The sequence below is a fragment of the Pangasianodon hypophthalmus genome, chromosome 17 (assembly GCF_027358585.1).
Source record: "Pangasianodon hypophthalmus isolate fPanHyp1 chromosome 17, fPanHyp1.pri, whole genome shotgun sequence".
Lineage (NCBI taxonomy): Eukaryota > Metazoa > Chordata > Actinopteri > Siluriformes > Pangasiidae > Pangasianodon > Pangasianodon hypophthalmus.
The window spans coordinates 18741616-18768798 of record NC_069726.1 but is presented as its reverse complement, the minus strand read 5'-3'; the positions used below and the strand labels follow the sequence as shown (position 1 = coordinate 18768798).

Genomic DNA, 27183 nt, shown 5'->3' with positions numbered 1-27183 from the left:
TTAGGAAACTGTTTAGTGCATCATCATGTCTAATGTCAACACATTTCAAATCATAACATTGAATTACAGCATCAATCACTAAAATGAACCATTTTTCAATATAAATCAAATCATTTTGTAGGACTTCTTATAATCATATTATTATACAAAAACACACTAATACACAGAAGTGGTACACAGTCCATAAATAATCTGTTTATGTTTGAAAAGAGCCAGGGAGAATTTTATATTGGCCATAAAAGAGTGCAGACCCTACATGAATGTTATTCTAACTCATTCTGTTGCTCCAGAAATATTCATATTTACACCACTAGTTAACCACAGTTTAAAAATATCAAGAATAAAAGAATGGCCATTTTGATAAACTGTACAAAAAACGACTTTAATCATCATTACGCCTTTAACTGATGAAGTAGCAAGTTTTAAAGGCTATGGGAATCTCTGCCTGCAAATAAAGACCAGAAATTCCAAAGCAGGAGAAAGTTTTTGTGTGTTTGTTGCCCTTTGTGCCTTTAGTGGTGTCCTCAGAAGTAGTCAGATGCCTTTCTCCTCTTTGGTAGCTGTAGCAGATTGTCTGTGATGGAGGCGGGGTCATGTGAGGCGGGTGTGCGGGTTTTGCCTGGCGTGGGGGTGTGTAAGGAGCGTGAGGGTGTGAGAGGAGTTTTGGAGCCTGATGCTCTGTGAGAGGGTGAAGGGGTATAGCTGTCACGTAGAGCTTTATCGGTGTACTTGCTGGATGACCGGTTGACGAGGCGCTGCAGAGCTGGAGACAGAGCAGCCGGACTCAAACCTTTTGGAGTCAAACTGTAAAACACACAAGCGTAAACACACATGGAGGAGTCACAATCACTGAGCATTCTGAGAGTTCTCCCGCTGAAGTCCAGCAGACGGTGCAGGTGGTGAGTTAGAAGAACTCAATGCTACACCCTCAATAGTCGGTATGTGATATATGCCACATCACAAAAAGTTTAACAGCTTTTTAGCAGCCTGGTGTTTATAAAATATGTTTTTCACAATTACATGGCTTTAGAAGTTATTCAATAGTGTAGTCAAATGTGAAAATCATCAGTCATTTCACTTTTTTTTTTTTTTTACCTTTTTAAGAAACAGATGACTATCTCCCGGGAGTTAATACTGAACACGTGACAGGAGAGTGTTATTACATCATCAGCTAAAAGCCAGTCATGATCCAATATGCAAATACACAAACACTGGTGAATAAGTAGAAGAGGCCATGGTATGTAGGACTGGCGGCGTTTCTGGTTTAGATATATATTTATATCTTTTGGATCTCTTAATGTTTTTAACTGTGGAAATACCATTTTATTGTGGAATTGTAATTTCTCAGTCAGGTTGATAATGAGGAAATGTGTGTACATGTCATACCTGGCGAGATTTTCAGTGACTTTACGAAGAGCTTCCTGTTTCTTTGCTCTGTTTTTGGCTGCCACTTCGTTGGCCATTTTCAGCCCGAGCCTCTCTCTGCGTCCTGGCTCAGGAATCTAAACACACACCACAACACACAGAGTATGGCAACATTTAAACACAATGTTGCTCAGTGCACTTACAGCTGCAAATCAACATAACACACACAATTAAAACAATGATGCAGTAAACCAGAAAACACTTACACCACCATATTATTTGTTTCATTAACAGTTAAGACAATTAGTACTATTACTGCATTAGTGTGTGATCTAGGATACTGCGTGTACGTGTTGTATGAGCACCTTAAATGCTGGGCCATGGCTCCTCTCTATGAGTGGAGTGTCTGAACCGTCCAGTCTGAAGGGTGTGTCCTCAATCTCTCCCCATGTCATCAAGGGAGACTCACACACTCCTGCCACACCATACAAAACACAATACAACATCAACGTTTCACATAACAGCATTAGTTACCTGATGCACATGAGTGTGTTAGTTACCTGGTGCAGGCGAGGGCGCTCCCTCGAAGCCATAGCCGTTGACTTTAGGAGACTCGTGTGGCAGCAGCTCTTTCCCGTCTGGTCCGACCTTTCCTAATTTAAACTGGACACAGCACATACACGCAAATCAGCACACTTTGAGAGTGTAGCTAAACAGTCAAGGAGTGTACCGTTGAGCGTGGGTGTGTGTGAGTGGGCGGAGTTACAGTTAACAGTACGTGCGAGGTAAGTGGGTTTACTGGCAAGTGTGAGTGTAAATGTGTGACAGAGGAGTGTGGTGTCTGTATGAGGGTGTGAATAAGTGTGTGTATGAGAGTGGGTGGAGTTACTGAGAGTGTAAGAGTGGGCAGAGTTTACTGATAGATGGGTGGAGCTACCTGTGCATTGAGAGCAGCAGCCTGTTGGATCTGTGATTTATTGAGGGCTTTACAGAATGGGTCCACGTCAAAGCGTGTGTTTTTGTACAAAACTTCTCTCGGCTTCTTAAACACTGTGTCGTCTTTCACGCCTGTTCGGGAAACGACACACACATTGTAAATACACACCCAATTCACATTTTACCAAATCTGCACTGTGCAATGATGACAAGATTCTCAACTGAAGCTTCAGGGCACTTTGTATACTAAGTGAGAGCATGGGCAGAAATACTGAATACTAAATATGCACGAGTTATATGAAGGATATGTTAGCGTGTGTGTGTGTTGCGTGCACTTCTTGCCTTCAGGGTAGTACATGAGGGCGTTTCTGGCCGTGTACTCCCACGTCTCTACTCCAGCTTTCACACACTCCAGAGCCTGAATCTCTGATGACGGCAGAGCCAGATTTTCCTCTCGCCGCTGCAACATGCAATAATGACTTTATTTATAAAGCACTATCCATCCAGACAACACATGCACAGACACACAAATACACACAGCAAGTAAATTAAGGCAGTGCTTGAGGACCTGTCTGAACTCATTCTCAGCCTCATAAAGCCAGGCGTTCTTCAGCTTCTCCTTATCCTGGGCCAAATCCATAATCTGTTCGAATGATGCGTTATCCTCACTCGTGTTCTTTGAAAGGAAATGGTCCAGAGACGGCAACTCCTTCTCCTCTTTTCCGCCGTCTTTACCTCCTGAGGAACAGAGCAGAGTTGTGGGACACCATCCTTCACCCTTCACACCCAAACATGGCACACAAATTTAAAAATACACTAATGTCTGGAAAATTCTGACTGTCTGGTGTCCTTTGCATGCAGATCATTTCAAACCACATATACTGTATAGTAGATGAAATGTGGCTTGAAATAATGGCTTTTACGTCCTTTATACAGTAGTGCAGTACAGGCCATTTAAGATGAACCATATACCTTTGTAGCGTTCAGTTTATGTCTGTTGCCTGGTGACAGAGAAGGCAACTGATTTGTTCAAGTTTTCCATTTTTTAGATGAAGCAGAGAAGCATGCGGCATGGAGAAGTTACAAGCAGACATGTAGCTTAAAGCAATTCTGTGGTGTGTGATGTCATACCAAGTTCAGTGTCTCTGCCTGTCCTGGATTTACTTTGTGAAGTGGATGGAGAAGCGGCGTGACTATCAGGAGTCTCAAATGACGACGGTGTCACATCTGAAAACACACAAACTGTTACAACTCTGAACGTCAATCAACATATTATATTTATTTTTATTTTTAAAATAGCCGTTATTACTACGACACAGATCTTGCGATAAGTGAGCCATGCTAACTGAAAATTTCTTTTGTTTTCTTTTAAATATTCTGAATAATAAATGACGTAATTGGCTTTTAAACTTGATTCAGTGATGATTCAGTACCACTCTGATGTAACTCACAGGGGACGTAAGTGCGTGGGGTGTATTTGGCCATGGCTGAGCCGTATTTGATGGCAATCTCCCTCATTCTCTGCAGGTCTCCGTTCTCCTCAGCCTCCAGGTAATCTTTCTGTGCTCGCAGCTTACTGACATCCGGGAAGAAGTCCCTCTGAATGATCTTCTCCAGGCTCTGCACATGGGGATCGGACAGTTAATACAGTTATCTAAAATAGCAAAAGGCTTGTACAGAAGCCGAATCATTAGCATACAACAAAGGCAAAGCAATCTTGATGACTATCTAACATATGATACAGTGACACTTTTTGAGACAGCTGTTTAGAGACTTGTTAATTTGTTAGTGTTAAAATGTAACACAGAGGAACAACAAAAGGAAAACAAAAAACAGAAGAAATGTCTGAAAATTGGAGTTATTCAGAAATGAAGGAGCAGCTGGATATTTGTGCTGAGGCTGAAAAGATTTGTTAGATAAATGGTACACTCTGATTTATCATAACCAAGCTCAAGAATCGACATCTAAATTTCACCCACGTGACTTCAGGTCACACGACTTTCATGGCCGATCTGAATGTGTGAATATACAATTACAATTTAAATGTGTGAAAATACAATTTGAAGGCAGCATGCTGGAAGGACATGAAACTTAAACATTGCTGGTAAAGGTTTCCTGAATAAGCCTGGGTTTGGGTAATAAAATGTTAATGAAAAGTAATAAATACATTTCTCAGAAACCTGTGCTTACTGTAGATAAACAGTGACAACTGTTTCTCCATAAACATTAGACTGGTGTGAATCCTGCTCCTCACCGTATATATACATAAACACACACACACACCCTCAGGGATTCAGAAGCTGCTGATATTGAAACTTGGAAGTATTAATTATTTTCACCACATGAGACAGTAAAATGTGTTCATGATCAATTATACAATATTCAAAAGTCCACAGTCCTTCTATCTATCTATGTTTGTATCTATCTATTCATCCTTCCATCCATCCTTCTGCAGCTGATGAAGTACGTTTGTCCAAAACATCCCGCTATTCCTGGACATTTTGTGCTACGGTGCAATTTTACTACCTACGGTGTGCTACGGTGCAATTTTACTACCTCTTACTCCAGTACTCCCTACATTTTACTTCAGATATCCATCACCATACGTGTTTATAAAAACACTGAATTTAATTTCTTGTCACTACTATATCTCTACCTAGCTGCTACCCCAATAACTGCTATGTCCATATATGGTATAAACTTATCTCTTGAATACTATGTCATAATATGATATGATTACATTCACAGCATTTTTATTACATTGTTATATCTAACACTTCCACACTAGAACTGTGTACTAGTTGGCACTGCACTGTCTCTTACTGTGCCTAGTGTTCTGTTTTAGTAGTAATTTTACTGTCCTGCACTGTTTGCAAACGTTTGCATGTGGACTTTATGTAGTAATGTGTTGTCTGTGTTGTTTTATGTAGCACCATGGCCCTGAAATGACAATAAAGCCAGTTGACCTCAAAGCTCCAGGGTTCCCGGTTCAATCCTAAACTTGGGTTAATGTCTGTGTGGGGTTTAATGTCCTCTTGGGCTTTCATGCTTTACAAGAATACGCTGGTAGACTGATTGGCTAATCTAATCTAAAATTGCTCCTCATTATCAATGTGTGCATACATGAAGCTCTGAGATGGATTGGAGTAGCATCCAGAGTGTGTTCTACACCCAGTGATCCTGGGATCCACCACGGCCATGACAGTAACAGCTGTTACTGAAAATGAATGAATGTATATCTATGTATATCTAGAATAATAGCAGTAGAAATAATTTCTTGTTCAGGGTTCCAACAGTGGCTCAGTGGACCCCTTCCCTTCTGCTCTCCGGACCTGCCTGATCCATTCTGATGCCCTACTCCTGGTTGGAGTTCTCATCAACTGGAACTCACTTGCTACTGCTGAGGATGGCCCCACACAGACAGCCTAAAGATACATGAGATTACTGAGGGTGGTACCACTTAAAAACCATGAAGATGGCTTTGGACTGCAATTCATATGAACAGTTTTGCTACGATGGCTTCAGACTACAAATGCTATGATAGCTTTAGGACTGCAATTCCCATGAACAGTTCTGCACTCACATCTCCATCAGTGAACAGTGGATAAGTTCTACAAAATAGACTTCATGTGAAAACTGTAATGAAGTCCCTGGTTACACAACTGCACTTGTGTAACCAGAATGGAAATGATTTACAATTGCACTATCCGGTGTCAACCAGATGAGGATGTGTTCCCTTTTGAGTCTGGTTCCTTTCAAGGTTTCTTCCTCATGTCGTCTCAGGGAGTTTTTCCTCACCACCGTCACCTCTGGCTTGCTCATTAGGGACAAATTTATACATTTAAAATTTATATCCTGAATGTATTTATTTCTGTAAAGCTGCTTTGTGACAATGTCCACTGTTAAACTCACTATACAAATAAAAATGAATTGAACTGCTGAGATTTTAACTCAACATTCTGGACACTAAAGCAGAATTATTATTAGATATGCACCAATGCTACAACATTTTATTATAGTATACAAGATGATCATAATACTTGAAAAAAAGATTTGAACTGCTTTTCTATGTCGCCTGGTTAAGTTAATGATGGCTTTGCCTTCTCCTGTGTTTTACACATTACTTATTCATGAATCGCGAGCTTTTTTTGTTGAAAAATATCAGGTGATGTTTGTTGAACAGCTTTCCTAAACAGGAAGACTTGAACACAAAGTGTGGATTGTAAAATCACCTCGATATATTCATCCTCATCCAAGATGTTCTTATTCGGCTTTCTCGGCTCCTGCTGTGGTTTTCTCACAGCCACGGCGTTGTCTGGCTTCACACACACCGCAGTCTCCTCCATCCTCACACCACCAAACACAACGTACACGAATAGCTAAACCTTCAAACTACTTTTATATAGAAATATATACCCTATTACGAATCCTAAAGCTAGTCGTGTAGCTAATCAGTGACTCCTGATAACGCAGCTCTCTGGTTAGCAAGCGTTAGCTAAGTTTTCATTCGGAATAAATTCCAGTTACAACAAAAGTGTTTAACTACTTCTCTGTTCTACAAACTATATTTTAACGAATCCTATTTAAAACTGAAAGCAAACTACAAAAGAATAAACAATGAAATACAACCCTCAACCGAGAGTAAACACTACTGTTACGCAAAACGGTATAACTTCCGGTTCGTCTTCAGTTTTCCTGAGTACTTCCGGTGTTCCCAGGTTATACTGCCCTCTACTGGAAATACGTCACATCACAACAGTGGTTTAAGGTTCAAGGTTCTTTATTTGTCACATACATATTACATACATGTGATGTATTAATGTAATAAAATGTTTTTCCTTAGTGCCTCGTCCCACAGTGCAACAGTGATACATAATAAAACAGAATATAATAAAATCTGAATATAATGAAATAAAATAGAAAAATAAAATAAAATCAGAAATCAGAAACAATTTATTGCCAGACACAGTAAAGGACACTCTACAGTACTAGGAATCTGTCTTGATGTCAGGTGCAAACACAGAATCAAAGATATAAAGTCAAGGGGGATACAGAAATGAAGAATACAAAAATACAAACATGCAACACAATAACAAGGGTAAAACAATACTAAAGTGCAAGAGACCATGGTGCAAGATGAACATGCTATATATAAATATGAATATGTAAACAGCAGACAAGATAGAATATATTAAATTAAAAATATAAATAGTTATGTACAGAAAAAGTGAGAGTAAAAATCTATTAGACATATAGATATTATATATAAAAATATGTTTAGCAGCTTTTGGAAGAATGCCTAGCAGCAGTGGCAGCCAAGAATACACTCTCTTGTGTAAAATGTTCTGCTGTAGACAGTAATATGTGTACAAATAATATATTGTACATTATACTGTATATGTGCACTATTTATTAAGTCTGTTATGTTCTGCCATGTTATTTATGGTTGTTGTATGTACCCTATATGGCCAAAAGTATGTGGACACCTGACCATTACACCCATATGTGGTGTGTCCTCAAACTGTTGCCGCAAAGTTGGAAACACACAATTGTATAGATTGTCTTTGTATGCTGTAGCATTACAATTTCCCTTCACTGGAACTAAGAGGCTCAAACCTGTTCCAGCACGACAATGCCCCTGTGCACAACACAAGCTCCATGAAGACATGGTTTGCTAAGGTTGGAGTGGAAGAACTTGAGTGTCCTGCACAACACCACTGAACACCTTTGAGACAAACTGGAGCACTGACCGCAAACCAGATCTCCTCACCTGACATCAGTGCCTGATCTCACTAATGCTCTTGTGGCTTAATATGCAAATCCCCACAGAATCCAAAATCCAGTTGAAAGCCTTCCCAGAAGAGTGGAGGTTATTATAACAGCAAAGGGGACTAAATTTGGAAAGGGATGTTCAACAAACACATACTTGTTGAACATACATGGGTGTGATGATCAGGTGTCCACAATTTATCTTGTGTATTTATCTTGTGTGTTTTAATATTTGAACAGATGTGGATCCTGTAAGCAAAAATTCCTGCAAGTATTATAAACTGTGGTGCTCTTCATACATGACAATAGTAAATATTTGACTTTGACATAGTAGAATACAGCCAAGAAAGAGAATATAACAGAACATCAGAGCTGACCCTACAAGTTCTTTATTTAGTTGTATCATATTTCTCTCTCTCTCTCTCTCTCTCACACACACACACACACACACACACACACACACACACACACACACACACACACACGCATATTCTGAGTGCTGATGGCCAGTAAAGATCTGAACAGATGGGCAAAAAGCTTCAAGCTTTTTAATCATGATCATATAACCATATCCCACCCTATGACAGACACACAAACAACTACACTTTTACAGACGCAGAAAACCCCAATCATGTTGTGTGTGACAGTTATAAATACATTCACCACAATAACTGACTTCATGTAAACACAAAATAGAAAAATAAGCTAAGTAAAATGCATATCTGATGATGACCTTCAGATAAAAGTTTAGCAACAGTTGGAAAAAGCAGCAGTTAATTTACTAATGTGTCACATGACCAGTCACATGACAAAGGCAGTGTCAGAAGGCAACTCATCTTAAACCGAATGTTCTTGTCAGATTGAACACTATACACATTGTATTTGACTGTTTAGCACCTGCATGTTTGTAGTGCAGAAACATTTTGAAATGAAACTGCTAACATTTTGTGCTTTGTGTAAATAACAGCCACCTCATTAACAACCACCCAGTTTATGACCCAAAATGGCCACCCTAAAATTCTCTCTCCAAATTTGAATATTTCTGTTAGTTTTCCATCCTTTAAATCACCCATATATATTTTTTGATCAATAAAATTCGTGTCTAGTCACTAAAACTAGGTAGAGTTTTTAAATTGCCATTAAATAAACTAGCTATCTAGTTATGTTAATATAACAAACTCTAATGGTAGCACATTGTAACATTAGCTAGTTTATTTAATGCAACTGATGTCAAGCTAGCTATAACCAATTAGACAGTAGCACCTTAAACTAATGTATTAAATATAGCTAGCTGGTTAGTGGTACACTGAGAGATGGTTATTCGAGTATTTAAGCATAAGGAGCTAGCTAGCTTGGTATTTTCTCTCTTTTAAAATCACCCACACATTTTTTGGCTGTTTAGCCAACGTGTTAACTTGCCACTAAGCAAACTAGCTAGCTTATTTAAAGGCATGTTAACAAAGGCTAGCTACAACTACAAAGCCATTATCAGATTAAACTTAACTAGCTAGTTAGCAATAAAGTGATAGATGGTTACCGGAGTAGTTAACCACAAATAGTGAAATTGCTAGCTAGCTTGTTATGTTTAACTACTCCAATAACTGTATCTCAGTTTAACGTTAACCAGCCAGATATATTTAATATGTTATTTTATGGAGCTGCTAGCTTGTTACCTAGGCATTATTACAACGTAGTATTGAATTAAAAAGGATTTAATAAGATGGAATTGCATGAAAAGGCTCTCCCTGCAGTAAGAACACTTTATCTATATTATGTAAACTACTCTAACCAGGGTGGAGTTCTCAAGTGTACTTTTTTAAGGGTAATATCAGGAGGACGACCACACCCACCACAGTGGCCTCTAGTGTCTTCATCCCTTTAGGTGTGTAGCTAAGGCTGAGAGCAGCATAATTCCACACCTCATTTCTTGGAGGTTCTATCAGAGTACAGATCACATTACTCTCAGAAGACAGCATAGTGCACTAGAAACAGATGATTTGAGAGACAGCATTTGTCTAAGAGTAACAGTCTGCTCTCCTCCATACTGAGTTTTTAAAAAGTTTAACAAAACAGTTGTGTAGTTTCCCACCTGGTAAATACCTCTTAAAGTTAAAATGATAAAGATCAATAAAATGTTGCTAATCTGTAACCCCTTTGTTAATGTGACCCCTGTTAAGGCTGAAGTGAACGCAGTGTTTACAGTCAGTGTGAGTATGGAGAATTTGTGGGGTGTTTATGAGGAGTTTTGCGTTTTTTCGGTGTGTGTCCAGGCGCTTCTCCGAAGGTGTAACGTGGCATGAAGTTGGGGTTTGGAGGAGGAGCAGGGTAATGGCCCGCTCTAAAACCAGGCCTCGCACCCAGAAGAGGTGGTGTGGGTAGGAGAGGAGGTGGCCCCCTGAAAGGCGGTGTAGGTAGTAAAGGAGGAGGAGCCCTGTGAGGGCGTGTGGGAAATAGAGGAGGTGGACAGGCTCTCGTCTGGTCGTTGCTCCATCTCTGGTTGTTGCTCCATCTCTGGTTGAAAGGTCTGTTGAGGAGAAAAGCCGAGTTACACACACAGCTCTGCTTAAACTGTCAGAACGGATAAAGTGAAACCATCAAAAGGACGCATGACCTTTTTTTTTTTTTTTTTTTGGTAATAAGTATGAAAGAGCACACATACTCAAAGTGATCCTGATCATCTTGTCTCCTCCTGAAATAAGGGTGAGGTTCTTGGACAGCTGTCGAGTCATGCCTCCAGTTTGTGGATCCACCCCTGACAGGCTCCTGCTCTGGTTCCTCCATTCCTTTGTTACTACAGAGCCAAGTTTATTACAGTATAAATCAATATACAGTAATATATACCACAGTATTGTACTCTGGTGTGATTAAATAAAAAAAAGTTTGTAAATGTACATGTTCTAAATAAAACTTTACATAAGAAATAATAAAAAATTTTTTTCCCAATACCTGCGTTTTGGTCCCGATTTCAGATCATCCAGGTAATTGTCTCTCTCAATAGCGTGACCACGTGACTTGTTGAACACTGAAAAAAGTAGACAGAATATTTTTAAATAGTATATTTATTGGATTTTCACCAATTAACCAACAACAAAAAAGAGAACATTCAGTAATAGGTAAATAGAAAAAAATTAAATAAATTAAAAATTAAATAATAATAAAAAAAAAGACAGCTCATTTCAGTTTTTAAAACACAAAATGCTGTTTCAGAATACAAAGGAATACTTCACACTAGCCTAAGTGGTGGTATTCATGGTCCCAATCATTGAAATCCATGCAACATTATATATGAGACATTGGGATCCAAGTACTTTAAAATGGTTCCCATACTTTATAAAAAAAATAATCAGTTTTGGACTAAAAAAATACATGTAAGGTATTCCAGGGGTACTAACTCCATTAATACTTTTTTGCCAGCCTTTCACAGAAGAGGTCTTATCAGTAGTCCACTGTAAAAGGATATTCCTCCTTGCAGCAAAGGTCATAATGTTAAATAACCTATAAAACCTATTTATATATCAATATATAAATCTTTAAGCCTGACTATGCACCTCTCAGGCCAAAACCTAAAGCCGGCATCCATCATCCCTGGCAGAAAACCAGGGTTAATACTGGGGTAAAGATCTAGGTAAACTTGGACCTGCCCTCCAAACACCTAACTAACCGCCATGTCTTAAGTGTACTCAGTGTGACAGGAATAGGTTTTTAACAATAACAGTTAACAAACAGTAACAGTAGGCAAATGTTGCCAAAAAATAAACATTCATCAATAACAACAAAATCTATAAGCACCATAGCCGTATTTTGTCACAGGTAGCTTACAGAATTAATAGAAATAGATAACACGATAAGGAAAAAAGCAAAGTGCATTGTAGTAACGCTCTGAAGCTTTTTCTTCAAGAGCCATAGGTATAAGTAACTTGGCAAAGGACAGATGTAGCTAAAAATTGTTTCAATTTAGCATTAACTTTTCCAAGAAGCATGAACACTGACTATATAGCATAAACTAAGCAAACAATATGCTTATACAGTACATGCCTAATGAAAATGTTGAGCTAGTGTTTAAAAGGTTAGAAAGGACTGTTAGGGCTTTGTGTCTTGCTGATCTACCAGTAGATAGCACTCGCTTATTTGTTAACAGTTAGCTGATAAAATTCTTAAAAGACATTAATTACTTACAGTCGATGGCTTCATGAGGTTCAACACCGTCTACATCGATCAGGTATCTACAATCAGAAACACACACACAAGAAACACACACCTGAGCTCATACCTGTTCCTAATAAACAAACATGGCACTGTGTAAGCATGTGTGGATCTCGCACTCTCATATCATTCAACTTTATGTTATCTTTCCATATAAAACTACTTTTCATCTGCAAATGTATAGTTTTGTCTGTCACTTTTTGTTTCAAATTTGTCTGGTGAAAGGGATTAGGTCTCGTCGGCAAAAGACATAAGTTCCTTAACATTCATCCAGAAGACAGGTGTCCTTCAGCAGTTTGGAAAAGATGCAGCAGCTGCAACATGTCTAACAAGTAGCATATGTTTGCCTTCACACTCTCAGTTTGGTGGCTATTGGGTAGATTCTGGTCATTCAGAGAACTGGTACGTTCATCTTCATATCATTAACTTATGGATATGCAAGTCACACAAAACCTCCATGTGTTTCAACGTTGGGAAGTGACCAGGCTAAAAGCGAGATAACACCACTGAAACTTTTCAGTATCAAAATATAAACTTGGCAAAAGAGATTCTGCTCCTTGTTTAAAAAAAAAAAAAAAAAAACTTTGTTGGAAGTTATCTCTTATATACTGCAACTGATCATCGGCTCATGCCTACTGTGGGGTATAAACCACATCTGCATGCATAATGACACACATAAATACACACACCTACCTGCACACGAGGTATCCAGTTCGGTTTAGGCCGTGGGTGCAGTGAACACCAATCAGCTTATCTGTGAACACAACAACACCGCTAATCAGCACGCATCATACATCATTTACAACCCTGTAATAGTGTAGTTCATTTCCATATAGTTTTTTTAAACATGAAAAGGAAAAACAACATGATTTAGTCACTCTATAACCTATAAAATACAGTCAGTGTAACGGCTTCACCTTGTGATCACTGTGTGACGCATGTAGAACTGCAGTTTGACAGGTTGGAGGAACATGTAAGTGAATATTAATGTATATGTAAGTGAATTGTATGTGTAGTGAGGGAAATGTGGAGGACCATGAGTGACACAGAGACGCGTCTCCAATAGCTCTTCTCTACTGAACAACACGACTTGCCGCAGCAACAAATCTGAACCCCGGGCTTTCTGTATCCCGGTCGAGTGTGTGTCTTTCTTTCTTTCTTTCCACACAACACTTCCCGTGAAAGTAGGAGGAGCTTAAACAGGGAGGATGTAACTGTTAGTAATGTGAAGAGGGAATTATCAGCATAAATGTGGCTGTGTGAATGAAGTGCCAGTTGCAATGTTCTTAAGAATAGTTCTGCGCTAGTGACTGAAACGTTGTGGAACCATTTATTATTATTATTATTATTATTATGTGGATGTACCATTGTTCTGATTATCGTGCAGAAATCTTCTCACTGCCTTTTTAAAGCTCAGGATGGTTTTGTCACTTGGCACCTGATGTCCTTCTGTAAATATCTTCAGGTAGTGCAGTGTATCTGGTAAATCCTGTCACACGCACACACACATTCAAAAGAGGAGTCATGTGATATTTGTGATATGAAACAGTTACATCAATTTATAGCCTTATAGAGGTCAGTATTTCTAGGTGACACCTGCTACAGGAATTTTAAAGATGTGTAAGTAAGTGAACATGGGGATACACCACTGAAAGTTCAGTGTTACCCTTTTTTCAAATCTTGTTTGCACTGTAATAATATAATAGTACCTTTTCATCAAAAACGAAAGCTGTGTCTTACTCAATGCCTTATCTTGTATCTCCAGTTGGTGAGTGGAATGAGGAATCAAATTTTTAATTAAAAATCACACACTCCGATCAGACTGAACTGCTTTGTCGAGCTCGTCAATGTCACACATTGTGTTTTCTGAAACTTTATGATATACATATTTAACAAAATAGACAAAAAGAGGCTGGAGAACTAAAAACAGTAGTAGTGCCGACCTTGAAGGTGAATCACTTTCTCGCTCAGCACATAGTACATAATGAATCTGGGATTATATCCAATTGTCAACTATCCAGTATCCCAAATTCAATAATCTTGATATAAAGAATGAGCCCAGGAACAATCAGTTTCATGGTATGCAGTTGTGGATGTGACGTCAGTCACCTGGGGTTGGTAGTAGCGTGTGGTGAAGGTGAGATCAATGATGAGGCCAAGTTCTTCACCCTCCTTCTTCAACACATCCATGAGCTCTAAGGGTCCAAACACTTCTGATTCACTCAGATGCCTCCTCAAAGCCTGGAAGAGAGACATGAGGATCACGAGATCAGCACCAAACCAGTGTGAGATGATTGCAGGTGTGTGTGTGTGTGTGTGTGTGTATGTGTGTGTCAGCAGATCTGTCACCTGTTTTAAAGGAACTTTAAATGCGATGAAGCGCGTGCCAGGGATCCGTTTCCCCACTGCCTTATAATCAGTCCATCTGTGGACATACACTGGTTTAACTTCCACCAAGAAAATGTAACAGTTCCCCACTGAAAAGTGCGGTAGGTGACATGATAACTTACCTGTCGGGAATGGCATTTTTCTTTTTTGGACCCATGTTCTCCACTAGTAGAGACTATATTTCACAAAACCGCATGTGTTTGGGGAAAAACTCTACAGAGCTAATCAACGAGATGATGTCAGTTTACGTTTAGGTTTCTTGTCCAATAAATATATCACATTAAAACGTTACAAAAATCAACCTGGCTCGTTAATTCACCTAAAATAATTACCTACCTAAACTAGCTATCAAAAAAACTACACTTAAAGTAAACTAAATCAGCTGCCGGGCGCATACCACCATACAACGCAGTCACTAACCGGCCTGTGTACGCATGCGCCAAAATGGTGCGCATGCGCAGGGCAAATGCCAGTCTTAGCTCGCTAGACAGTTTTACAGTTTTACAGTTTTAACCACAAACAAATAAGTATTACTTTGTATTATCTTTTAAATTTAATTTCGTTACCCAAATACTTTAAGGTTTCATATAATACTCAAATTATATCAGAATAATGTGATAGAAACACTGGACTGTGTTAGCTAAAAGCTAGCGTTACCTCGCAACCGGAACCTACAGGCACACGTAACACAGTGACGTCATTCAGCCAGGGATCTGGCGCCGCCTGCTGGCTGGATCCTGACAATGTCACTTTTCCTGATCAAGTGGTTTCATAAAACATATTTTGGGACACTTTTTGGATTTTCAATTTGTCTAAGCTTTCTCGACATTAATAAAACAGACTACCACAAAACGTGATACATTTCAGAAATCCTCAAGGTGTTGACTATCTATATGTTAAAGAAAAATGTTTATATTATATTTGTAAGAAACATGGCTTACCATTAGGTCAAAACTAACTGAAAATCATTTTTAATGTTTGATAATTTGGTAAGGAAAATGATCTTGAAAATGATTAACTTATAAACATACGTACATCTGGACTAAATGTCTAACTGCATCTTATACATACACAATATGCACCATAAATATATGGAATATACACTATATGGTCAAAAGTTTAGTCCACATACTTTTGGCCATATAGTGTATTAAATATGACAATTTCTGGCATTATGAAAAAAAAAAGAGCCAAAACATACATAATTTTTTGATGCTGACCACATCCCCTTAAAGAATGTCACATGAATTCAGTTATGCCACTTCTATCATACAGGTCCAATGCAAGGGCTTAATAACATACATTTTGGCTTTTATTATCAGGCCATAAAAAATGCTGCTAACCTAAGACTGTCTCAATAGACCTGATGTCCCAATATATTTGAATTCACCCTATAATACATGACAGTTAGTTAGTTCCAAGTCAAATACTGAAATTATTATAACTGAAACATGCAATGTGTCAAACTAAAGCATTAAAGTACACCAAGATCATTTTGTTGGGACCACTTAGGTCTGAATGTAATGTCAACGAATACAAACACGACTGAAGTAGTCCTCATTTCTACGATGGTACCATTGAGAGCATCCTGACCGGCAACATCTCCTGTTGGTTTGGGAACTGCACCGCTTTTGAGCGCAGAGCTCTGGAGAGGGTTTTATGAATGGCCCAGGGGATCACTGGAAGTGAGTTTCCCTCCATCCAAGACTTCTACACCAGGAGATGCACAAAGGTGGGCTTCGAGGATCATAAAAAGCCTAGCCACCTGAGCCACAGTCTCTTTTCACTACTACCTTCAGGTAGATGGGACTTCAGCATCAGAGTACACACAAACAGAATCTGGTTTATCCCACAGGCGATATGGTTATTAAGTAATAACCACTCACACCAGAACATTTGCATTACCACTCAACATTTAGGACTGTTACAGGGTGTGTACGTAGACTTTAACTGAGTGCTGATAACTGCTCTGTTCACATACTGCATTGCATCCGAAATGTCATATTTGCAAAAACAAATATTGCATATTGTACATATTCTATTTTTTATTTTACTATATTATTTTCTTATTCTTTAAGTATCTTTTATTATGTTTAATGTCTACACACACATATAATTTTACATAACTGTTGTTGGTTCTCCGCACATAAGAATTTCACTTGCCTTTTATACTTTACTTAGTAACTTTGATTTGACAATAAATTATAAAATTATAGAAAGGAATTAATTAAGACACAATTATGACCATGTGCTGCAACACATTCACTGCGTTCCACATGTGCGTCTGCTTCACCTGTGCTGTGTTATTTGGCATAACTGTGTTTAACTGAGTAAAATAAACAAATTTATCCACAATTAATTAATTGTATTAAGAAGAATTGTGTTAAGTAACTGTATTAAGATGATTACTTATAAAATGTAGATGCGAAAGAGAATATAATAACTGAATTTTCTGAACTGCAAAGAACCATTTAAGGTTCTCTAAACTGGTACGGCTCGATGTAGAATGTCTATGTACATAAAACAAAATGAAGAGCTCTTCATTCAGATATTTTTCCCTAAAAGAGTACTTTAAGAGTAGAGAACATTAAGGTTCCAAAGCTGTGTTCTTCTTAATTTTTGATCAGTGTTCAGATCAGTTTTTCATTTGTCATTTAGAGCACTTTCAACTAAACTTTCAAATGTCAACTTTCAAAAAACTATTGATTATTTAATAAATATAAAGACGTTATAAAGAATTAAAAATCATAAAGAATTTTATTCTGTCTCATATTGTGTTGTGGAAATCCTCTGCTTTAATCTGTGCTAGACTTAGGAAATAAATTGAGGAAGATGAGTCATGAGTCAAGACGAGTCTGTTTCAGAGCAAGGTGTATTCAGGTATTTTCCCTGGCAGGCATTCCCAAAGCACCTGATAAGAACTGTCTCCATCTCTCTGTTCACTCCTTTAAAAGAATCACTCTCAAGACTAGCTCACTGTTTTTTTTTATATATATTGTTTAGTTGTAGTCATGGAATAATGCTATTTATGTTTGTGAAATGTGATACTCTAGACTTCAGCTATAGGCTACATTTGTATTGCATTAAAATGTTTTTTTAAATGAATTATTAGCTAACCACATTTAGATCAAAATTATTTTGCAGCATTAAAGGGAAAAATTGGTACGGCAAATAAAACAATTCTGTGCACTATGCAACTGTAAATTTTATCGCTTTTTATTTTAGATGTGAAATACTGAAGTGATTTTGAGGCAGGGGAAGATAAGGAAAAGATTAGAAAGTGAATAATTAATTCTAATTGTAATTTATTAAAGATAAGTAGGGAATAAAATACTTTGCAACTTGCTGTTTTAGGAAAATAATGAATGATGGGGTGGGGTGATGTGACCCAACATATTAATTTCCTATGACAGCACACCCCAAAATGTTTATTCCTCTTATATCACAGCATTTTCCCTGCACTAAGGTTTTTTTTTTTTTTAAATTTGATTAATGAAAAATAACATCCTACTTTTTATGCATTTACCATTACATTTAATGCAGAAGAATGTCAGAGAAGTTAGTTCTTGTTATCGCTTGCATTATAACAGTTAGAAACCACATTCCCTCACCAGCATCTCTTATTTTCTCTATCTTGAAGTTAATAAGACAAAAGTAAGTTGTTAAGAAACAATAATGTATTAGTATGGGCTCATTAATATAGACCTTTGATTTGCCTTACCTTGTCAGAGTTGTCAGGGCTGCTGTTATAAAAAATGACTCAACACCTTCTGACCAGTCAGATTTGAGAATTCAGCAGCACTGCGGTATAATTAAACCTAAACAGCACTTTGACAAAATGAAACTGCCCATTATAACTGATGTGAGGAAAGATTAGTAGAACAAAAACTATGGACAAAGAATATAATAGTCTCAAAAACATATAAATAAAACTACATTTTAATACACTGAGGCCAGTGAAAGGTTTAATTATGAATGATGATGATGACTGATGAGAATTGAACCACTTTATCAAGTATCAGGTTTTAAAAGGTTACATTTCCCATGACTTTGTTTCTGACTGTAATAAGTCATTAGGTAATAAGATGATTAACACAGTTCACTCTGTGTACAGTAAAAAAGCTCACGCCCATGTTTCAGTTTCTTGTAAACCATGTGACAGAGTGCGTGCTAAAGCTGGACATGGCTGTAACAGGTGGTGCAATATCCTCTCTTTTATTGATGATGAGCACAAAGGTCACTTATGTAATATTCGAGTTGGTAATGTGTCTTGTTAATATTTGGTGTCTGTAATGTCATGTGCTATGTCTGTAATTATCTGCTGCTATGACAAAACAATTCCCCTCAGGGATCAATAAAGTATCATATCTATTAATATATCTACTATACTATAATATATATACTAATCTATCTATCTATCTATCTATCTATCTATCTATCTATCTATCTATCTGTCCGTCAGTCCGTCCATCCGTCTAGTTGAAACCATACACCATACATCAAGGGAAAATGGCAGGAAAATTTAGCTAAATGAAAGAAAGAAAGAAAGAACTGATTTGTGATGGCAGCAGAAACAGTTCTTACAGTTTTAGTATTGTTATATGTTTGGATTTTTTATGTTGTTCCAATTCCTTTATGAATGAAAGGAAAACATATTTGATAATGATAAATTTCTATTTTTAATGTATGTTTTCATGTTTAAATGAAATCCACACAAAAGGCTAAACAAGTATGATAAGTTTGAAAAATGCTGGTTTTAATCAAATAGCAAAGCAGAATTTCTCTGGGGCTTCAGAGATAAAACACATGAAGGGCTAGTTATTACACAGAATGTATTTTTTTACCTGGACAAAGGGCGGTGCAAACAGGATATGCAAATATGTCTCTTCCGTTCCACATTAATATGAGGCAGGTACCTAACCTGAGAGCACACACACACACACACCCACACACCCCTGTGCTCTGTACAAAAGCTGGTGCTCTTCAGCCTTAATTCATTTTAGCTTATTCAGGCTGTATTTGATATTTCCCCATTTAAACCCAAGCTCTTGAAAGAGAAATGTTTCACAACCGGGCGCTCATTGTGTCGGTGGAGAAATTCAGCGCATGCGCAGAACTCGGAAAGCGGAGCGGCGCGCGACGGGACACGAAGCGCCTGCACGCGGCTCTCAGGCGGAGGGGCTTTACTGTGACCATCCTGATCGACCCGGATGCGCGCGAGATCATCGAGGCATTTAAAGCAGGTACCTGATTATCCATTTGAGCATTTATTTAATTATTCATAAAACATTCAACACAATATAATATAAAAAGTAATAATATAGAGACCAATTAAGTAAAATAAGACAAATTAAAAACATTTAAATAAATAAATAAATAATATATCTATATCTATCCATCTATCTATCTTTATATATATATATATATATATATATATATATATATATATATATATATATATATATATATATATATATATTCACATTTCCAGGGAAAAGAAAAAATATTTTCATGGAAAAGTACAGTTTGGTACTTTTATTTCTGAGAGTGTAGTCTACTATATACTATATATTGTAAACAGACTTATGTACTACTATACTACTAATATATGCCATTTATATGCAATAAATAAAACTACATATTGTAACTATGTAGGTTAAAATCACTAATGGGCTGCTATATAGCATACATAATGTAGCCAGTTATAAGTAACATTATATACTATTGTTATATAGACCAGTTACTCCATTAATAGTAAATGCTATTGTATAAAAAATTACTGATAATGTTTCTTAAAGAACAAGACCATAGTAAGAAGAGCTCATACAGAGTTTATAATTATTTTAACACTTTAACAGCAAAATATTGTATATTACTGACAGGTGAAAGAAACGCCAAATTAAAAGTGCGTTACAGGAAATTATTACTATTTTGCAAAAAAAAAAAAAAAAATCATAAATAGCATGTATTTCTGTAGGTCTAAATGTAATTAGACATGTGAGGATGTAGGAAGGCAACTAGATCCTGACAGGTTAATCATCCAACACCCCTACCCCAGACCATGTTTTTTTACAGGGTGGGTCACCATCAGTCTCTGGCCTACTCTGGGATCTAGAAGTTTCTCCCAACTTCTGTGACATTGCGGTGCCGCTGGATGCATTTGTAAACACTATACACCTCTTTCGCTTTAAGTAAAGTGATTAATTTGCAATAAAACTCCCAGTGATGGGACTGAGGTGTGTCAGTGATAAAATACAATTCACTTGCTTCAGTAAAAGAAGGACATGCCTCCCTGAATGCACAGCCATCACCTGATCCCTGATTTATTTATCCTGTTTTATACAAAGTCTTGTGGTTTCCTCGTGTTCTGTTGTGTAATAGGGTGTGTTTAACAGTGTGTGTTCAGTGATGTGTACATTGATTTAAGTGGATGTATGTGCAAGTAGCAACTTAACCTGCTTTACTACCTCTGAACTTTATGGCAGTTTAGATACTCATATGAAATAGCAAGAACAACAACAACAACAACAACAACAATAATGATAATAATAATAATAACAATAATAATGTTGCAGAGAGTGAGCAGCCAGTGCACAGCTGTTTTGTGGGTGTGTTATCGAGTCATGGAGAGAAGGGAGTGATATTCGGAGCAGATGGACACCGTGTAAAGCTCGCACATATATACTCACAATTTGGAGGACCAATGATGGCTGCCAAAAACAAACTGTTCCTGGTCCAGGTCAGACTCACCTCGCTCCATGTTTACTTGTTTATGCGTGTATATGTGTGTTTATATCATACAAATGAAATGTACTCTTATTAGTATTATATGTGCATCATAGACTGTCATCATTGCTCCAGTATACTGTGTGTCTACTTTATCTGTAAGTATGGATGTTTCTGTGTGTGTGCAGGCTTGTCGAGGCAGCGAGCTGGATGAAGGTGTTGAGGTTGAGATAGACTCGTCTGAAGATGATTGTGTATATGAATGTCAGTCAATCCCTAATGAAACTGTGGTTGCTTATGCTACAGCTCCAGGTAAAACACTCACACACACACACAAACATAATACACATACGTATCTGCACATGCCCATGATCCATTTCAGTAATCTAAGGCAACTTTTAATATCATAAAAGAATAATCATATTCGTGAGTATAAGTGAAGCTGCTGACTGGTCACTTACTGTAACTCCTTGTTGTGACATCAGCTGGTACCTGGAATCCATATTTCTCAACCTTCTGTTAGTGTATTTCCATGGGAAGTTTCACATTTTGAGCTGAAATAAAACATATAACATTTATAAAAACCAACACATCAAGGGTGAGATCGGATAAATTAGATAACAACTAAGGTTACTGGCTAAACAGAAATGTTTGAATGCAGATTTAAAACCTAGCATGGCCTATAATTTGTATTTACTGATTTTTGTATTATATTTCTTTTACTTTCTATCTTTATTTGTTTTTTCCATTAATTTTTTTTACTATTTATATTTTAATTTTGTAACAATTTTAATCAACTTGTAGCTATTTCATAAGTAGATTACAGAGTACATTTTTTTTTCAAATCTAAGAGTAGTAAGCAGAATTTTTTCTTTTGAAATATAGTAAGAAAAAGTCCAAAGCAGTTAGGGAAAGAAAATACAGATTTGTGAAAACCTTATTTGTGAAACTTATTGTACTTTCTCCTCGCACTGTTAACTAGCTAGTTTAGCCCATTTGCTAAGTGGCTAAAAACAGAGATGGTCATTATGTTGCATTAATGTTAACACTTTAAGACTTAATCAGAGAAAGAAGATCAACTGGGTTTTGATTTATTTAATTTGAGACTGGCAGCCATGTTTTGCCAAAAGAAAATGTTAATGAGTAAAAATAATTACATGTTGAAATTCTGTGTTTTGATGCATGTGTGTGCAGGTTACAGTGCCTTCATGCACCCAACCGGCTCGGTGTTCCTACGGACGTTCTGTGATCTGGTGGAGGAGTGTGAGGGGTGGGAGATCACACGGTTTCTGACTCGGCTGAATCGGCGTGTAGCCCTTGAGTTTGAGGCGAGAGGAAATAAGCTCCAGGGCAAAAAGGAGATGCCGTGTTTCATCAGTCGCCTCACCGCTGACTGTTACCCGTTCACCAGGACACTCAGAGATTAGGCCATGTAGCTGCTCCTAGACACACACTACTTGCAAAACCTCAGATGAACTTACACCTGAGCTAAGCTTGGACTCATTTTGTACAGTTGTCTATTTATAGACATCAGGATGCTTTTATGAGGAAATGAAATCTCATGCTGGTGCTGTACAGTGATGAAAAAACAAATTTTATGTTGGTTACTGAGACTACAGGAACACCAATATGGAGAATTATAGGCTTATAGATGCAATATTAGAGAGCTTATTGATTTGTGTCTGACTGCCTGCATGCGCATAGCATTAGTGAGACAGAGTGTTTGCACATATAACAAATGCTGTACATTTTGCAGAAAATGTTGTACATAATAATGATACTTCAGTGAACACAAAAAAGACAAAAAATATGTGTTATTTCAGTACAAACCTTATTTAAGAAATTTAAGGTGCTATGGGTGGGACAATTGTTAAGTTATGGTTTGTTATAGATGTAAAGTCATATTTTGTTAATACTACAAATTGTCACTGTTACTCTGAGTAGCTCACTCATGTCCACATTACAAAAGACATTCAGTTTTTTATGGTGTTATTAATATTAAACCTGCATGACATTTTATGATTTGACAAAACTAAATAAAAATGGAAGGGAAAGTCAATGTAGTTATATAGTTGTCCAAGTGTGACAACTATGTAAGATCTCATCTCATCCCTGGATGGGACACCAGTTCATCACTGAGCACCATGCAATACATTTACACATTCATTCACACCTAGGTGCAATTTAAAAAAAATAGCCAGTCCACCTACCGGTATGCTTTTGAGAGGTGGAAGTTAACTGGAGAACTCTGAGGAAACCCACACAGACACAGTTTGAATTGGGAGCTCTTGCACTGCGAGCTCATTGCTTTTTAGTCGTTATGTCACCTTGTCCCCTTATTTTTAATTTGAATTAATTAATGAATTTATTTCTGTTCCCACCTACTAGCTAGTTCCTCTGCTGTGTGCGAAAGAGGGAGGAAGTGTTTCCTCAAGGCGTAAATCTAAACTGTCATAGAACAGCTGAACATGGGATGAGGAGCTTTGATGAACTTCCCTAACCCATGTACCTAAGCTCGCAGATGTACACACAGCTGCTATGCAGAACAGGTATATACTAGTTGTGAAACAACTACATAGTCTGTGTATCTAGATTTAGACAAAATGAGGCAAAGATAAATCACTACATTTTTGGAGAACGTACAATGTACAGAATGTACATGCCAAGACAGATTTATTAATAAATGATTTATTAATAAATGACAACCCTAATGCATGGGGTGATATTGCACAATATTTTCCTTACATAAAAAAAAAAATTCCTACTGTAGGGGCTGGCTATATTTTTTCTGTCGTTCAGTTAATGTTCAATTAGACAGCTATGCAACACATAGGATTTTAAATCTTAAGCTTGTAAAAAGTGAATCTGTTTTACCGAATAGTTGAGATAACTGCTACATCATTTCATTTTCATATTGTATTCTACATGTTCTTGTACAGAGAGATGATAAAATGTAGCATTTATCTCCACTATGCAGTCTTTAAAATAGTTTAACAAGAAGAATCAATGTTTAGGTGGAATGAAAACCCACTCTAGCCCCAAAGCTATAGTGAATATAAAAAGTCTACACACCCCAGCTAAATTGGCAGGTTTTGGTGATGTAAAAAAATGAAACCAAGATAAATTATGTCAGATCATTTTCCACCTTTTATGTGATATAGCAACCAACAGACTTCAACTGAAAAGCAAATGGAGACTTTGTAGGGAAAAAAAGAAAACGTGCACACCCTTTTATAATGGGTCATGTGACTGTGTTCAGAATTAACCAGTCACATTCAAATACATGTTCAGAAGTAAGTATCATACACTTGTCATCAATGAAGTGATTCTGATAAGCCCCGAAGCTTCATTTGACTGCTGAAGCCATGGTTTGCAAAAAGCCTACAAAGCATGTACGGGATCTCATTGTTGGAAGGTACCAATCAGGAGAGGGGTACAAAACATTTTCCAAAACATTATATGTACCATGGAACACCATGAAGGCCATCATTATGTGTAGAAAATGGGGCATGACAGTGACATTACCAAGAACAAGACTTCTCTCCAAAGAAGGACAATACAAATGATGATGAAAGGACAAGACAAAAACTTATCAGGGAGGCTGCCAAGAGACCGATGGTAACATTACAGGAGCTGCAGGAATATCTGGCAAGTACTGGTCATTCCCTGCATGTGACCACAATCTCTCATATTTTTCACATCTCTAGGCTACGGGACAGTGTGGCTAGATGGAAGCCCTGTCTTACCAAAAAAAAAAAAAAAACCCTAACCAAGCCTGCATAAATCACCTCAATCCATGTGGCAAAACGTTTTAATGTCTGACGAGACCTTGGTCAAATGTTTTGGGCATAATTCTGAAGGATATATTTGGCACAAAACCAAAACAAGCTTGTCACCCAAAGAATAACATAACCACACAAAGCATGGTGGTGGCAGCATCATGCTATGACGCTGCTTCTCTTCAGCTGGGGCTAGGGCTAAGATAGATGGAAGAGAGCTCAAAATACCAATCTATTTTGGCACAAAACCTGCAGGTCTCTGTTAAACAGCTGAAGATGAAGAAAATTTTCACCTTTCAGCACAATGACAAGTTGATAGACCTTTACCCTAAAAGAATGAGTGCTGTACTACAACAAAAGGTGCTTTAACAAAGTATTAGGTAAGGAGTGTGCACACTTATGCAACTTCTTTTGTTTTTTGTTCTCTAAAATGTTACTATTTGTTTTTATTACCTGAATTTTGTTGGTTGAAATAGATCACATTAAAGGTGGAAAAAGATCTGACATGGTTTATTTTGGTTAAAACAGCTCACTTAGCAGAATAAAATACTCTGAGCAGAAAACACACAGGGCAAAATATACTAAATTGTGGTTTAATTACACACTGTAATAGTTAGTCTAATGGTTGCTTGTTCGCTAGTCCAAGCTTACATTATTTACCTACATATTAATAAAAGCAGTGCGGGTACAGTAATAAATTAATAAGTAAAGATTTAAGGGTGTCAAACTGCTCTGCTTTATCTCACTTCTTTTTGAAACTTATTTATGGATGACTAAAGTTTGAAGATGAAAGTTTGAAACATAGAGGACACAACATACAGTTTAAAATGGGTAAACTGTATCCCATTGAATAATTGAATTATTTGTTGAATTACTTATTGAATTATATATATATAGTACCAGTCAAAAGTTTGGACACACCTTCTTATTCAATGGTTTTTCTTTAATTTTGTTGTTTTCAACATTATATATTAATACTGAAGACATCCAAACTATGAAAGAACATGTATGGAATTATGTAGTAAACAAAAACGTGTTAAATAACCCAGAGTATGTTTTATATTTTCGATTCTTCAAAGTAGCCACCTTTTGCTTTGATGACAGCTTTGCACACTCTTGGCATTCTCACAGTCAGCCTCATGAGGTAGTCACCTGAAATGGTTTTCCAACAATATTGAAGGAGTTCCCAGGGGTGTTGAGTACTTGTTGGCTGCTTTTCCTTCACTCTCCCGTCCAACTCATCCCAAACCATCTCAACTGGATGAAGTAGCACTCCATCACTCTCCTTCTTGAACAAGTAGCTCTTACATAACCTAGAGGTGTGTTTGGGGTCATTGTCCTTTTGGAAAACAAATGATGGCCCCACTAAGTGCAAACCAGGTGGGATGGCATGTTTCTGCAAAATGCTGTGGTAGCCATGCTGGTTAAGTGTGCCCTCAATTTTGATTGAGTCACCAACAGTGTCACCAGCTTGCTTCACAGTGGGAACCACACATTCAGGAACCGTCCGTTCACCCTCTCTACGTCTAACAAAGGCACGGCGGTTAGAACCAAAAGTCTCAAATTTGGACTCATCAGACCAAAGGACAGTTTTCCACTGATCTAATCCATTCCTTGTGTTTCTTGGCCCAAGCAAACCTCTTCTGCTTGTTGTTCTTCTGAAGTAATGGTTTCTTTGCCGCAATTCGACCATGAAGGCCTGACTCACGCAGTCTCCTCTGAACAGTGGATGTTGAAATATGTCTGCCACTTGAACTCTGAGAAGCATTTATGTGGGCTGTAATCTGAGGTGCTGTAAATCGGCGGTTTCTGAGGCTGGTAATTCTAATAAACATATCCTCTACAGCAGAGGTAGCTTTTGGTCTTCCTTTCCTGGGATGGTCCTCATGAGAACCAGTTTCATCATAGCGTTTGATGGTTTTGGCTACTGCAATTGGGGATACATTCAAAGTTCTTGAGATTTTTCGGACTGACTGACCTTCATTTCTTAAAGTAATGATGGACTGTCTTCTCTCTT

At 37.5% G+C, this 27183-nt stretch overlaps 3 protein-coding genes across 3 annotated transcripts; 1 reads left to right on the top strand and 2 right to left on the bottom strand.

Moving 5' to 3' along the window:
- Nucleotides 1–173: 173 nt before the first annotated feature.
- On the bottom strand, nucleotides 174–6997 carry ess2 (ess-2 splicing factor homolog). The gene is made up of 10 exons (XM_026942691.3): nucleotides 6534–6997; nucleotides 3753–3921; nucleotides 3433–3528; nucleotides 2870–3039; nucleotides 2644–2761; nucleotides 2303–2433; nucleotides 1926–2028; nucleotides 1731–1840; nucleotides 1387–1502; nucleotides 174–804 (listed from the first exon to the last, which is right to left on the bottom strand). Exons 1-10 carry the CDS (start codon nucleotides 6645–6647, stop codon nucleotides 525–527), a joined length of 1407 nt encoding a protein of 468 aa, XP_026798492.2. The 5' UTR covers nucleotides 6648–6997; the 3' UTR covers nucleotides 174–524.
- Nucleotides 6998–8604: 1607 nt separating this feature from the next.
- dusp11 (dual specificity phosphatase 11 (RNA/RNP complex 1-interacting)) lies at nucleotides 8605–15334 on the bottom strand. Its single transcript, XM_053241538.1, has 9 exons — nucleotides 14784–15334; nucleotides 14623–14698; nucleotides 14383–14514; nucleotides 13639–13762; nucleotides 12967–13027; nucleotides 12247–12293; nucleotides 11017–11092; nucleotides 10730–10861; nucleotides 8605–10594 (listed from the first exon to the last, which is right to left on the bottom strand). Exons 1-9 carry the CDS (start codon nucleotides 14816–14818, stop codon nucleotides 10273–10275), a joined length of 1005 nt encoding a protein of 334 aa, XP_053097513.1. The 5' UTR covers nucleotides 14819–15334; the 3' UTR covers nucleotides 8605–10272.
- Nucleotides 15335–19571: 4237 nt separating this feature from the next.
- Nucleotides 19572–26061, top strand: LOC113543971 (caspase-3). The gene is made up of 4 exons (XM_026942531.3): nucleotides 19572–19904; nucleotides 21237–21400; nucleotides 21576–21699; nucleotides 22582–26061. The coding sequence occupies exons 1-4, from the start codon at nucleotides 19721–19723 to the stop codon at nucleotides 22812–22814; spliced, it is 705 nt and encodes a 234-aa protein (XP_026798332.3). The 5' UTR covers nucleotides 19572–19720; the 3' UTR covers nucleotides 22815–26061.
- The last annotated feature ends 1122 nt before the right edge of the window (nucleotides 26062–27183 follow it).

Coding starts and splice junctions, on each gene's coding strand:
- ess2 (XM_026942691.3), bottom strand. CDS start 6,647: ATGGAGGAGACTGCGGTGTGTGTGAAGCCAGACAACGCCGTGGCTGTG. Junction 3,922..6,533: donor ATGAGGATGAATATATCGAG/GTGATTTTACAA, acceptor CCCCATGTGCAG/AGCCTGGAGAAGATCATTCA. Junction 805..1,386: donor GTCACTGAAAATCTCGCCAG/GTATGACATGTA, acceptor TGTGTTTTACAG/TTTGACTCCAAAAGGTTTGA.
- dusp11 (XM_053241538.1), bottom strand. CDS start 14,818: ATGGGTCCAAAAAAGAAAAATGCCATTCCCGACAG. Junction 12,294..12,966: donor ACTGGATACCTCGTGTGCAG/GTAGGTGTGTGT, acceptor TTCTGATTGTAG/ATACCTGATCGATGTAGACG. Junction 11,093..12,246: donor ACCTCATGAAGCCATCGACT/GTAAGTAATTAA, acceptor TACTTTTTTCAG/TGTTCAACAAGTCACGTGGT.
- LOC113543971 (XM_026942531.3), top strand. CDS start 19,721: ATGTTTCACAACCGGGCGCTCATTGTGTCGGTGGAGAAATTCAGCGCA. Junction 19,905..21,236: donor CATCGAGGCATTTAAAGCAG/GTACCTGATTAT, acceptor ATAATGTTGCAG/AGAGTGAGCAGCCAGTGCAC. Junction 21,700..22,581: donor TGCTTATGCTACAGCTCCAG/GTAAAACACTCA, acceptor ATGTGTGTGCAG/GTTACAGTGCCTTCATGCAC.